The sequence below is a fragment of the Benincasa hispida genome, chromosome 4 (assembly GCF_027475165.1).
Source record: "Benincasa hispida cultivar pf3 chromosome 4, pf3_genome.v1.1, whole genome shotgun sequence".
NCBI lineage: Eukaryota > Viridiplantae > Streptophyta > Magnoliopsida > Cucurbitales > Cucurbitaceae > Benincasa > Benincasa hispida.
The window spans coordinates 40,946,413-40,960,833 of record NC_143481.1 but is presented as its reverse complement, the minus strand read 5'-3'; the positions used below and the strand labels follow the sequence as shown (position 1 = coordinate 40,960,833).

Below are 14,421 nucleotides of genomic sequence, written 5' to 3'. Positions count from 1 at the left end.
TGATTAAAAATATTAAAATATTAATAAAATACTACATGTATTAATATTTGATAAACTATTTATAAAATTCAAAGTTCGTGGAGCTATGTCAAAGTTCATGGGCTTAGCACGAGTTCGGCCCAATTTAAGACTTGTTTGATATATCATCTAGATTTTATTTTATTTTTTCAGACTCACTATAAAATCTAAATTTTAAATTTGATATTATAAAAAAGGAAATAATAGATTTAGTATTTTATGTTATAAAATCTATTATTTTTGTGTCAAATTAAAATATGTATAACACTAGCATGAAACATTATACACTATATTCTATAGCAAATTGATGGTTACTCAAAATTCATAACATAAAACATCCTCAAATTAATAACACCTAATTTCTTTTTATTTTTCTTTAAAAGTCATAAATACAATTGTTCTTATATTTTATTTGTCTCGAGCACTTCTTTAAATTAGATTTAATTTCTAAATCTGACAAATGAAAACATTAAATAAACTCTACATTTGAATCACTAGTTTTTAAATGTTTATTTTTGGTGAAGGAGGGTAAAATTGTACATTCACACGAAAATGGAAAAAAAAAAAGAAGCAAAATATGAAATTGTTTTTTTTAAGGGGTTGTAAATTAAAAAATGACAAATATCAATTTGTAGCTCAAAACTTTGGGTTGTATCAATTTAAATCTTGAACTTTAGTATCAATTTAAACGCCAAACTAATAATTTTATTAATTTAAACACTAAACTTTTATAATTATATTAAAACTCCGAACTTCCATAAGTATATCAATTTAAACTCTAAACTTTCATAAATATATCCAAATAAAATATATGAAAATTATTTTAAAGGACAAAATTGTTAAAAATATTTACAACTAATAGTAAAATATCACAGTCTATCTCGACCGCATAGACACAAATAACAGTCTATCGTGGTTTATCACAGAATGATATTTTGCTATTATTTGTAAATATTTTATTTCATTTTTCTATATTAACATAGTGGATGATTTAAACTAATACATTTATGAAAATGAGAGTTTTAACTGTTACACTTATGAAAGTTCAGATTTAAATTGACATAATTATTAATTTGAAGTTTAAATAAATACCATTATTAATTTAGGTTTAAATTAATACTATCAAAAGTTCAGAATATTTGTCCTTAGAAAAAAAAAAAGATTAAGTTAGTCATAAACTAACAATTAAGGCAATTAATCTTATAAGCTTCCAAAAATGGCAATATTGTATTGGAAATTTGAATATATATAGTGAAAGGAAAGTAAAGAAATTTGAAGGAAAAAAGAAAAAAGAAAATTGATTTTCAGTGAAGAAGAGAAGATTGAAGAAGGAAGGAAGATGGAAATGTATTCAACTTTCTCCTCCTTTCTCTCTGCCTAATTTTGCTCTTCTTCTGCCATTTCATCTTCCTCTCAAGAACTCCATTTTTTCTCTACTCCATTTTCTCTCTCTCTTTCTCTCTCTACTCTTTCCCCTTTCACCCACTCTCTCTTTTTCTCTCTCACTCTATTTTTTTAATTTTTTTTTTTTTAATTTTTTTTTTATTGGAGATCTCTGGGATTATCCCAGATGTGTTGCACTCTCTATGCCAGGATCTTCTTCATCCTCTTTCACAAATTGCGGTCAGCATTTCTTGAGGATTTTATGAATTTTTGTTGAATTTCTTTGTGTGTTGTTGATTTAATGGATCTTTCAGAGAGCAGGAGGGCTAGGGTTTAGATTTTGGAGTGATGTGGTGATTCTGTTTTTGATGGTTTTCGTGAAATTCAGTTCATTTTCTCTGTTTACTGATTTCGAATCGCGAGGTGTTTTTTTTAGTGATTTATGTAATTTGTTAAAAAAAAAAAACTCTCTGTTTCAGATCTTCCATTGTCGCCATTTTCTCTGCTGGTAGCTCAATTCGGCACCTGGAGTGAGCTGTTGATTTCTCGTTTGATCGTTTCTGTGTGTTTTTCTTTAAGTCGGCGATTTAAAGCATATTTCTTTGGGAATCTATTCTGTCGAGGGGGGCTGATTCAGGTATATCGATTTTCTTTTTTTGTTATTTCATGGAGATGGATTGGTATCGATTTAGGTCGCGATTTTTGGAAATTCATTCGTTCTGTTTTATTTTATTTTATTTTTTTTTTAAAATTTTGATTGTAGCTAGGAAGGATCTGTATTTAGTAGGCTACGGTTTACTTTTTCTGCGTTGATTATGCCGTCTTTGTTGCAATAATTGCGGACTCTTTTTGTGTGTAATTAATGAGTCAATTACTCTGAGTTTTGTTCTCTGAATTATAGAACTTTAAGAATTTATGAATGATTCATCTAGGTTAGGGTAATTGATTTTAGTTACTTCGTTCATTTATTTCCTTCCTGATGGAGTAACTGAATTTAATTGGCTTTCGAAATGTCTTCTCTACAATTGTTCCTTTAATGGATCAGGGAGATCTATACATTTCGAACATTTATGAAGAGTTAATTATTTATTCTTGTACTGATTAGTAATGATATTGTAATTAAACATAGTTTATCCTTCAATTGCTTTCAATCTTCATTTAATTTTCTTGGTGAAGTGTGAACTATCTCTGGTCCTTTCTATTTTCGTACTCAGATTTGATCATTGTAGATTTTCTTCAGTTTGTTTAAGTCTATACTCTCTCTCTTAACTTTTTCTTGTTTTATCAAATTTCCAAATTTGTTTGTAGGATCTTTATTTGATTGCAAATTAAGAGATGCGGCATCCGAAAAATGAGATTGAAGACAACATACCTTCAAAAGACCAGATATTATCACCATTGGTAGACGAAGATAGTGGAGGGAATGCTAGCTGTGTTGTTCTTAAGAAAGGACCATGGACATCTGCTGAAGATGAAATTTTGATAGATTATGTAAAGAAACATGGAGAGGGGAATTGGAATGCTGTTCAGAAGCATTCTGGACTTTCTCGTTGTGGGAAGAGCTGCCGATTGCGATGGGCCAATCACCTCAGACCAAACTTGAAAAAAGGGGCATTTACTGCAGAAGAAGAGCATCTAATAATTGAACTGCACGCTAAAATGGGAAACAAATGGGCACGCATGGCAGCCCATGTATGTACACACAATTTCCTTTCCATTTTAATTAAATCTTTTTGGTGATTTGCTATTGCTGGCTTGGATTTCCTTGCTTTTTCCTGGAAGAATAGTGTTTTGAGAATTGAAAATTTTATGGAATTCATTTCATTTGATGATAGTATTACATAGAAGCTTATTTCCGGCTGACAAGATAAGCTATACAAGACTAGCAAATTGGATCTTTCAGTGTGAAAAACTATAGTTAAACAGATTGTTTTGTTTGTTCTGTCGTAAAGGTTTTTTCAATGCAACTTATAATTTTTTTCATTTGAAAGTTTAGAAATCACTATGTTATTATTATTTCTTTATGCATTTTTTCTAATCTGATTTTATCAATTGTTATGTCATATACAAATATTGATTCCTTCCTTTAAATTTACTTATGATGAGAAAATAGCTAAACCATTGGAGGAATAATTTGGCCCTTACATTGGGGTATTTTTTCTGGTAGAAATGAAAGGCAATAATCATAGAGTTTTGGATTCAAAAGATAAAAAAAATTATATGTTACAAGTATATGATAAATTATTTACTTTTTGGGAATCGTTGATATGTATTTCAGTGGATAAATCCATGCATGGAATTGGCTTGAAAATTTTCTTCCCTAAACCATCATCATATTTGGAACCCTTTTCCTGCTATTTAGAAAGTTTATTTGGACTAAATTTTGGCATATGTCTTTAGCCTTTAATATAACTTTTTCGACCTATCTATCTGTCTAATAAACATACTGCAGTTCATGAGTTTTCTTTTGGTAATTGGTGGCATCAAATGATTGTCCAGCCAAACCTAAGGTCTAGCCACTAGAGGAGGTTTGATTCCTTAATGTTATTACAATTTCTCTGGGGATAATTATGGACTTCTCGTATGTTGATCAAATAGTGATACTTGAACATTCTCTACTAACAAAAACTTCTAATATATTTAACTCTCTCCTCGAAGCGAAGACTAGGGAGCAAGAAAGGAATAGATTAAAATTTTAGTTTTATTAGATAGATTCTTAATAAATTTCAGGTTTCAAGACTGTCTGTATTTTCTTCTGTAGCTGCCAGAGTGATTTGTACAACTTGAACTGATTGTCTTGTGTGTTTATATAGTTTCTTGTTCATTTTTAATTGAATTGAATTAGAATTGCAAAAAGGAAAGGGGGACTTCTGAGTTTGCTGATGAGAAATACTGAAATTCATTTTTGTTCAGTCTTAGATTATGTTCTACATTTGTCTTGCATCACATTTGCACACTAAAAGTAAGGTATTCTTTAGAATTATTTCGAATGGTTTCAAGTGTATGTTTAACATCTGTGCCATCTGTTCATCGTCCATCAAGGGCTAATACGTCTTCTCTGCCATTCAAACCTTCCTTTCTTTGTTGTAGAGTGAATGTATAGGAATAGGCTTTTCTAGTTTTTATCTTTAAAAATAATTTCATTTCCTTACTGAAGGTATTTATTTTGTCTTTTCCTTAGTTACCTGGACGTACAGACAATGAAATTAAGAATTACTGGAATACTCGAATTAAGAGGCGGCAGCGGGCTGGTCTACCTCTGTATCCCCCAGAAGTGTGTCTGCGTACATGGCAGGCGTTTCAGCAGACCCAAGACACAGGTGGAAGTAATATTGTAGATAAAGACCATCATGATCTTCTTCGGGCTAATAGTTATGATATACCAGATGTCACTTTTCACAGCTTGAAGCCTCAGAGTGCCTTATCTTATATGCCCGAGCTTCCAGATATTTCAAGTTGTATGCTGAAAAGAGGTCTTGATTCTTCTCAGTATTGTAATTTCATGCAATCAACGATGCATCGTCAAAAACGTTTCAGGGAATCAGCATCCTTATTTCCTGGTCCCGATGGTAGTGTTAAAACCCCTTTCCACCAATTTGAGGATAATTCCTACAGTCAAGTTGCTCAGTCATATGGGTCGCCCTTTCCTCTTGAATCTAACCCTACCACAAAGAATGCCATGTCTTTTGGCTCGTTTGAGGGTAGCCATTCCCTTACAAATGGCAATTCCTCTGCTTCTCAGCACTCGAAAGAGACTGAGAAGTTGGAGCTCCCTTCACTCCAATATCCAGAAACTGATTTAACCAGTTGGGACACACCCATCCAACCGGCAATGTTTGAATCAGTTGACCCGTTTATTCAATATCCACCAACTCTCATGTTGGGATCAGATTGCCCTTCACCACGCCATAGTGGCTTGCTCGAAGCTTTAATATATGAATCTAAGACGATGGGTTGTCCAAAGAATCACCCATCTGATAAAAATTCAAATTCATGCAGTGTCACTCCAGGTGATGTAACTGATAGTTACAATATGGCAGCGAGTAAGACAGAAATTGATGACTATACCGAGGTTATTTCTCCATTGGGTCACTCCACTTCCTCACTTTTCAGTGAATGCACACCAATCAGTGCGACTGGAAGTTCATATGAAGATCCTACTCTTACTGAGGCCTTTTCTGGTGAGTTTTCTACTCGAATCTCAGTGAAATTTTTCTACTAATTTCAAATCTTACCGGATCCATGCGTGGAGTTGGATCTTAGTTTGGGTTTATGAAGTTTAGACTCACATATTTTATGTTGGGGGGGTGAATAGAATTATCGAATCTAAATTTCAAAACTCTTTTACTGACATGTTAAGTTGTTAACCATATAAATTATAACTTGTAAAATTCGATGAATTTTATAGTCTAGTTTGTTCTCAACAAGAATTCGTGTGATATTCAATTTAGATGCTTGAAAATATTCTTGAACCTTTGTTTAATGAATTCTTACATTTGTGTGCGTTTCTACTAAATCATTGTCATCTCTTTTTTCTTTTTTTTTTCAATCTCTTTTTTTCTTTTTCTTCCTTATTTCAACTTGGGTGGGGATTTGAACTTTTGACTCCTTGGGTCGAGGATATATATGCCTTGGCCATTGAAATCTTTTCAGCAGCTCTTGGTATGATGGACAACTAAGAAGTCTCACGGTGAATGGTGAATTTCTAACTTAAATCTTGGGTCCCCAAAATTTTTAAAATATTCTGATCGTGACTCTATTCACACTATATTATCTTTTATATCATCGAGATAGTGAGATTTATTTTATGATGAAGTAATGTGAACTATGCAATATTTGTATGATTGATGCTTTGTCTACGCTGAATCTGATGCCTTTTTTCTTCCTCCATCTGTCTCTCCAATTTAATTGTTGGAATAGAAACCTGTGAGGATACATTTTTTGTTTTATCACATGGGTTTCATTCTCTCTGGCGCAAAGACTGTCTAACTTATGCAGTAACTCTACAGGAAGTAATGTGAAATCAGAACCACTCGATCATGCATGGACTCCAGATAGAGAAAAAGCAGCCAAAAGCGGGGTCGATTTCACACGTCCAGATGCCTTGCTCGCTGATTGGCAGGACAGAAGTTCAGGAATCGTGGAGGACACAACGAATGTGACCGATGCCATCTCTTTGCTTCTAGGTGATGATTTGGCTGCTGACTACGAGCACTTACCGACTGGGATTTCGACAACACATTCCGGATGGGGTCTTGATTCTTGTACATGGAATAACATGCCAGCAGTGTGTCATATGTCTGATCTTCCTTGATCTCTCAGCAGTTCTTCTAAATGAAAGAGCTAAAAAACTCTCTCTCATCAGAGGAAGACGGTTTCTCGGCTACTTAGTCAACCAAGGGAGGTTAGTTTTTCTGGTCCTTTTTTTTTCCGGTGGATTTTGATTCCCTGTTTGTTCATCAGAAAAACAAATCATTGTATGTGGAACTGTTTAGGTTTGTAATGCACAATGGCAGTGCTTTCTTAAGATGACAGTGTAATAACTTTGAACTTTTGTCATGGTTTGTCATGGAACATTGGGATTCAATGGTCTGGTCTGTTTCTTCAAATTCTGGCCTCCACTCACCTTTTTCCATGAATGTTTTTTCTTATCTTCGAAAAGGAGAGGGTAAAAAAAAAGTGACAGTAAAAGTTGTATTGAAGTGAGTCAAATTAAGATGATTTCTTGCCCTTTTCTTTTCCCCCCTTATGTGCCCTTCTTTTTAACTCAATTTAACTTTTTGTCTATTTTGATGGGCATTTCAAATTTTGAAGATGTTGGAAATGAAAAGAAAAGAGAGAAAAAAAAAGGCTGTAATATTTAATATGTATAATATTTTTGGAGATTTGAACGCTTAATTAAGTAGTTTGTTAGATACAATCTTAGTGTAAGTTACATCAAGAAAAGACTATTCTGTAGCTCGATAGGTAAGAGAGTGAACCAAGCCATTGTGACAATGTACGATATAATGAAATCTCTTTGAGCACTTGTGATTACTATTTAGTTTTCTGTTATGCTAATTCTGTACTTTTAAGGATGATAAAATGATGAATCTGTCTATAATCCAAAATCTTAAATATTTTAATTATTATGACTACTTTTATTTAATTTTGATGTAGGTTAGATTTTGACATTTGCACGAGTTGTGGATTTTTTATATAACACATTCCATTGCAAATTTGCATCATCTTATATTCTAATTTTTACGAAAAATTATTAGAAATAATTCAAAAAGTTTTCATCTTCTACTACTAACAACATTTTTGCCAATGGTCAGTTATCGAACATTGAGATTCAATGGTATGTTTCTTCGAATTCTGGCCTCTGCACACGTTTTTCCTTGAATGTTTCTTTAAAGTTGCATTGAACCAGGCAGTAGATTGGATGTAGAAAGAAGTGATAGTCAAATTAAGAATGTCTCTTGCCCTTTTCCTTTCCCCCTTGTGTGTCTCTCTTTTTAACTCGATGCAAACTATTTGTCTATGTTGATAGACATTTCAAAATCTACAGATATTTGGAAATTAAAATAAAAGAAAGTGAAAAAAGTTTGTAATATGTAATATGTGAGTAATATTTTATAAGAAAAAGATTAGGAAAGAAATTTGGTTCTCTTCCGTAACTTAATGGGTAAGAGAGTGTGCCAAACCATTGTGATGGCAATTAGTATAATGGAATGAAACGTGTTGAAAACAAAGGAATATCTATAATCTTGATTTTAGATATTTTAACTATTATAACTACCTTTATTTAATTTTGATTTGGGTTAGAATTTCGTCTGTTTTCTGGGTTTGGAAAAGTGCGGATTTTCCTGTACTCGAACTCATTTTTTTCTTTTTAAAAATCTAGTAATTATGCTCAACGTTTTTATCAATAAAATTGTTTCTTATCAAAAGAAAAATAAAATTGTTGTGCTCCCTTTTAGAAAATTACATGGGATTTATAATTTAAAATAAAAATAAAAATAAGAAAAATAACAATTAACAATTAACAATTTATTTTTTTTTCAAATTTAGAATAATCGAACAAATATTGAATAAAGACGGGAACTTCATTAATATATGGTCATAAGAGAATTTAATGGAAGTTTTTTAAAAATTCATGGATGCAATCATCACACTCATTTATAATATATCTAATGTCATGGAGTTACGAATTCGACTAGGCAATTATGACATTTATTTACAATTATTCATCTAACCAACAAATGTGTAACATTCATTTACATTTGGTTTATAAATAATTGTCAAATAACACTACTTTTTAAATGGATGCTTTGTCAATAATTGATATTTTATCGAATTAAAGACAATTCAGTTTAATAGTAATGAACATGTACTTTCTTTATTAAGGTTAGAGGTTCAATCTTTCAACGTAATAGTGGATATTGTTAAGGGTTGCTCAAGGCAATACTTAACCCAAAGGAGTTTTGAAGCTTGCATGGGAGTTCGTGTGGTCCAGATGGAAAAGTTGAGTCCTTGAGTTTTCAGTCAACTAGTTGAGCTCGGGGAGTTTCACCAAAAGAGAAATGTAACCGACCCTGCCACCAACACTTTGGTACCCCGAGGACCACATCTATTATAACATTATTGATATTACACACATCCCAAGCCAAAGTTAGAAGATAGAGTTTTTATCCCCACACCAACAACTTTAATGGTGAAGTAATTCTCTTTGTACCTAGTCGAACTAAATACTCCCTATATTATCTTAGGCATTATAGTGTACTTGGTTCGGCACCACACCGGTGCGAGTACTCTTGTAGGTCAACTCCAACCACAGTAATGTGTCCAAACTAGAGGAGAAGGTCGAGAGTGATATGACGAGATATCCATACCAATAGTTACACTAAAAAAAATCTAATATTTTATCAAGTATCATTGAGGATAGTCACTAACATACTTAAATTGGTTAAAATAACATACGCCATCGATGGAGAGATCTAAATTCCAAAGAACATAAACTTTCTGTTTTTTTTCCCTTTCAAATCTTCTTTGAGAAAATGCTTAGAATTAAAGGACACAAAGCAAAATTTTATGAAAGCCATATGTTTGCACAAAATCTAAAAATACTTGCGTTAAAATACATTTTGACCTCTACATTTTCAGATTTGTTTAATATTAATTCTTATATTTTCAAATGTATAAGTTTAATCCACATGTTTTTAATATATCTTAAATTTAATCAATTTTTATCGAAATTAATAACAAATTAGTAGTAGAAATCAAATTTAAAATTTAGGTTTAAATACTATTTTGGTCTTTGTATTTTTGATATTTGTTTATTTTGGTCCTTCTACTTTCAAAATGTTTATTTTGATTTCTATACTTTATATTTTCAAAATGTTCATTTTGGTCATTGTACTTTCAACGTTGATCCATTTTGTTCATTGAACTTTAAAAAAGTGACCATTTTATTCTTTAAAAGTGAAATGAAGAGACCAAATGACAACTTTTTAAAAGTATAAGAACTAAAATGAAGCAAAGTTAAAAGTATAAGGACTAAAATAAATATTTTTAAAATATAGAGATCAAAATGAACAAAAAAATTTAAGTATATGGACCAAAATGAATAATTTGAAAGTATAAGAACAAAAGTGAAGTAAAGCATTAGGACTAAAATAGTATTTAAATCTAAAATTTATTAAAAATACAAAAAGATAAAAATAAAAGGAAAACTTTCACTGATACAAAAAATGTCAATATGTTTTTTTAAAAAATAGCAATAAAAAACATTGTTAAACATTAATGATGTCTATCCGTTTCTATCACTAGGAGACTTTTATCGGCTTCTTTCAGCTTCTATTAAAGAAACTAAAATTTTTTGTATAAATAATTTTTCTTACTTTTCAATTTTTAAAAATCTCCCAAAATAAAAATTACAAGACGAAAATAATATTTTCAAAAATAATCGTTGAGATTGACTTTATTTTAAATGCCCGAAGACTGTTTACGTGTCAGTTTGTGATTGGGTTGTTTTCCAATTATTTGACCATCTTTACTCCAGTGTACTAGTGCGTAATATATATTTTCCCAAAAGAAAAAAATATATATATATTTTCCCGAGGAAAAAAGGAATTATTTTCTCGTTGGCGTTTGGTTTTCGAGAAAGTACAACTGGGAAAATAAAAATTTTCTCGAGAAAACCCTACTCTTCCCCAATCAACCTTCACTGTTCTTTACTCTTTTCACTTTCTTCGTTGCTGCCGCCCTTCTTCCCATAAATTTCCTCAAATCCATGATCTGAATCTTGCTCTTCAGTCCATTCCCCGATTTGGGTAGCTTTTTTATTTTGTTGATTTTTCTTCAGAGCTTTCCAATTTTAATATGATCGTTTTGTTACCTCTATTAGGCCTCGATCTTAGTTTCTTCTGCTGAACTTATGCTGGAGGGGTCGTTAAGGTATTATTATTCTTCAATCATTGTTTGTGTAATGAGAATCTGTTTTGGCTGGAACTCTGTTTCAGATATGAATTTTGTTGGGAATGATGAAGAAAGTTGAGTGTTACTTAGTTTGAGGAATTGGGAGTGTGTTTATATGTAATCTTGTAATCTGGGTTGGTGAAGAATAATTGTTTTAAAGCTCTACTAGTAGTTTACTGATGCCAATTTTGTGCTTACTCTTACTCTCTGTGTTTTCTTTCTTAGAAATGTCTGTTTTCTGAATGGGGTCATTGAGCATTGAGCTGTTTCTTACTTTTTAGTTAGTTTTGTTTCATGATATTTGGTGGCTGTTGTATTTACAACTGAGATTTTTGAAGTGGAAATGTTCCGTTATGATTTCAGTTCTTTTGTTCGTCTAAATTTGACACTGCTGTGATGAAAGAGTATAACAGCAACAGCAACTTCCGTTGCAAATGTTATGTTCAAAGAAAATTTATTTTTAATATTGGAACTAAAAGTACTAACATTGTTCTCATATGTTGTATTATAGTTCAACAATATGTGGGGTTGGAGGAATTCGAATCTTTGACTTTTTGATTGAGGTACATGCTTAAACAAGCTGAACTATGCTCCGATTGGCATATGTTGCATTATGGTTTAAAGAGAGTACGAGATTGTTGTACTGTTACTTAGTTTATATTGAGAGTTACAGCAATTAAAGCTTTATGACCTTGCTTGAACATGATGTGTTCTCTAGGTTGTATAACTATATCCTTGAGTTCTAAATAATTAAAGCTTTACGGAAAGGCATTATTGGTCCTTTTCTCTATTTTTTTTTATTCCGAATTTTTAATTTACCATTACAATTTTGTGATTTCCATTTACGTTAAACTTATCTGTTCAGAGGAGGAAGTTAGGTAGGTATTGTAGAAAATGGATCGGTTACTTATGATGCATTCTCTCAACTGTCATAGGAGCACCCATCTTTATGTTTGTCTACTTTAGGGCGACCCTTCATCTTCAATAAGGCTTAGTATGCAACGTATATCTGTACCAATATTGAAATGCCTGATTTTGGTTCAATCATAAGAATTTTTGCCCCTGCAAAGTGCTGTTTGCTATAGCCTATAGTTGTGAGTTGGGAAACAGGACACTCAATTTCCTTGTAAATGTTTATTAGCAGTCCGCTCATATGAGAGAATTTGTTTGGCTTATAGTTCTAGTTTGATGATCAGCAGTAGTGCACTTGCTTTTGTGCTTTCTTGGGTAAAAAAAATAATTTCAACTAGGAATTTCTTGGTATAGTTGTGCTCTGACTTATGTCGCAGTGTCATCATTGTCTTGTGCTTTTAAGTTTTTCTCATCATCTTCTCCACTGAAACAACCTGTTACACAAAATTGCACGTCGGACTTCAGTGTGACACATCCCGGTCGGTCTAAGGGGTCATATGATTGACTGCCATGATCGTTCCTTTTTCTTTTTAACTTCTAAAGGAAACATATGCTCTCTCACGCACTGACCTTTCTGTCTTTTCTGCAGTCATCAGAATCATATATCCAGCACATGTTTCTAGATGACTAAAAGTAAGTAGACATTGACATGTATTATTCTGGAAGTCTATTTCTGTTCAAATAAAGTTCTCAAACTCCATCTATATTTAAAGTTTTAAACTAAAGGCATTTCCATGGGTGATGCAAATGATTACCGTTGAACTTTTTATTCATTCTTCTTATACAGGAATGGAATCGTATGGCCTGCTAGGCCAAAGAAGGGATGTAAAGCACAAAGGAAGGAATGTTGTTTGGTCAGTTGCAATGGACAAGTGCCTTATTGAAGCTCTTGCTATTCAGGCCAGAAATGGGAATAAAATTGACAGATGCTTTAATGAAAATGCATATACAGCTGCATGTATTGCTGTCAATAGTCATTTTAACTTAAACTTGAACAACCAGAAAGTTATTAATCGTCTAAAGACAATTAAGAAGAGGTACAAAGTAATCAAGGATATTCTTTGTCGAGACGGGTTTCGGTGGAATCCGACTTCGAAGATGATTGAGTGTGACAGTGAAGACCTTTGGAAGAGATATGTGGCAGTGAGTAGATGTTTCTCTCATCACTTCAAATCTAAACATCACAACTATTATGGAATTGTTCATGTATAACAATATTCAATTCGTGGAATAGGCACACCCCGATGCGAGAGGAATCAGAGGGAAGCCAATAGAGATGTATGATGAACTAAACATTGTTTGTGGCAATTATCAGGCTCCGAGTCGATGGGCGAAGATGAAGGACGGAAACCATTCACTGCAGGTCAGGAATTTTGAGGAAGAATCTGCATCATTTCACTCCCCAAGCTCTGAAGATCTTAGTGAAACAGATGATACAGAGTCATATACTGGACCATCTGAATATGCAGAACTGCCCAATGGCAGTCAGGACCCTCTACCAAACAACCCGACGAGACAACATCCAAAGAGACCACGGGCATCTGAGGCTCTCCAAGATGCAATGCTGGCTGTGGCATCCAGCATTCGTCGTCTGGCCGATGCCATGGAACTGAGCAAACACTCGATAGATGCCAAGGAACTCTTAGAAGCCGTAATGGAGGTTGATGGTTTGGAGGAGGCCAAACAGATGTACGCCTTCGAATATTTGAACGCCGATCCAGTGAAAGCCCGAGCGTTCTTGACATATAACGCTCGAATGAGGAAGATCTATCTGTTTCGCCAATTTTGGTGGTGGAAGTAATCAGCAGGTGTCGTTTGATTCCTGTGTACCATGTGAGATTATATTGAACTTGTTTTATGATTATTTACACATTATTGGAACCAGATCTGACTGGTACTGTGAATGTAAATGTATAGATAATTCAATTGAAGAGATGCAGACATTGCAGAAGTTTTATTGCTTCCAATTCTTGTAGACTCAAAATGATGTAGGTTGGATATTCCAAGTTGTTTCTTGTTTCATTTCAAATTCTGTATTTCTGTGTTTGAAAAAATAGTTTGGATGCAAATTTGGTCCCTAGAAAGTTAAAATTTAGTTCTTATTGTTTAATAAAATTTCATGAAGAGGTGTTTTATTGGTAAAATTTTAATTATAAATCATATAAACTAAATTTTACCTAATTAGCAATTTAATCATAAAAGATTCAATCCACAAGCTTATTGTTAGGAAATTGGAGCCAAAACTCCAAGGTCCAAATTCCATTTCCTTAACTCACAAGAAAGTTTCTGGTGATATTATTGAAAGAATTTAATTGGCAATTGGGAGGTGAGTAAAGGAATTTTATTGGATTTAATTTGGAGGTGGATTTGCCAAATTAGAAAACAAGAGGCGGTGGACACTGTTATAAAAGAAGAAAATTATAAAGATGAAAAATTACAACCAAGTGCTTGTACTATCGATCTTGAAGTCTGAGATTCGATTTTCTACTCCACACTTTAATTATAATATCTTTAAAAAAATAAAAAAAATTACAACCAAGTGTGCCGTTAGTCCTTTCTTTTGTTGATGTACACCCGAGAACTAATTTATTTTGTTCTTGCAAAAAATATCGTGTGTATTTTTTTTATTGGGTTGAGGATTTCTCTTAG

General features: G+C 32.7%; 2 protein-coding genes across 8 annotated transcripts; both read left to right on the top strand.

The window, feature by feature from the left end:
- Positions 1-1,243: 1,243 nt before the first annotated feature.
- On the top strand, positions 1,244-7,010 carry LOC120075654 (transcription factor MYB33-like). Of its 3 annotated transcripts, none has more exons than XM_039029245.2 (5): positions 1,244-1,365; positions 1,881-2,038; positions 2,710-3,093; positions 4,583-5,582; positions 6,411-7,010. In XM_039029245.2, the coding sequence occupies exons 3-5, from the start codon at positions 2,737-2,739 to the stop codon at positions 6,713-6,715; spliced, it is 1,662 nt and encodes a 553-aa protein (XP_038885173.1). In that variant the 5' UTR covers positions 1,244-1,365; positions 1,881-2,038; positions 2,710-2,736; the 3' UTR covers positions 6,716-7,010. The 3 variants fall into 3 exon arrangements, with proteins under 3 accessions (XP_038885173.1, XP_090168649.1, XP_038885172.1); XM_039029244.2 differs by having other exon boundaries at positions 1,294-1,641; XM_090312523.1 differs by having other exon boundaries at positions 1,293-2,038.
- A 3,477-nt stretch (positions 7,011-10,487) lies between these two features.
- LOC120075957 (Myb/SANT-like DNA-binding domain protein) lies at positions 10,488-13,739 on the top strand. Of its 5 annotated transcripts, XM_039029715.2 has the most exons (6): positions 10,551-10,715; positions 10,790-10,839; positions 11,372-11,423; positions 12,362-12,405; positions 12,560-12,915; positions 13,007-13,739. In XM_039029715.2, the coding sequence occupies exons 4-6, from the start codon at positions 12,396-12,398 to the stop codon at positions 13,571-13,573; spliced, it is 933 nt and encodes a 310-aa protein (XP_038885643.1). In that variant the 5' UTR covers positions 10,551-10,715; positions 10,790-10,839; positions 11,372-11,423; positions 12,362-12,395; the 3' UTR covers positions 13,574-13,739. The 5 variants fall into 5 exon arrangements, with proteins under 5 accessions (XP_038885644.1, XP_038885642.1, XP_090169500.1 ...); XM_039029714.2 differs by having other exon boundaries at positions 10,490-10,839; XM_090313374.1 differs by lacking the exon at positions 10,790-10,839 and having other exon boundaries at positions 10,518-10,715.
- Positions 13,740-14,421: the final 682 nt, after the last annotated feature.

Bases quoted from the DNA above. Each gene is read 5' to 3' on its own strand.
- LOC120075654 (XM_039029245.2), top strand. From the start codon at position 2,737: ATGCGGCATCCGAAAAATGAGATTGAAGACAACATACCTTCAAAAGAC. The intron at 3,094-4,582 runs GTATGTACACAC...TCTTTTCCTTAG, and splicing joins GGGCACGCATGGCAGCCCAT to TTACCTGGACGTACAGACAA. The intron at 5,583-6,410 runs GTGAGTTTTCTA...GTAACTCTACAG, and splicing joins TCTTACTGAGGCCTTTTCTG to GAAGTAATGTGAAATCAGAA.
- LOC120075957 (XM_039029716.2), top strand. The intron at 12,916-13,006 runs GTGAGTAGATGT...TTCGTGGAATAG, and splicing joins TTTGGAAGAGATATGTGGCA to GCACACCCCGATGCGAGAGG.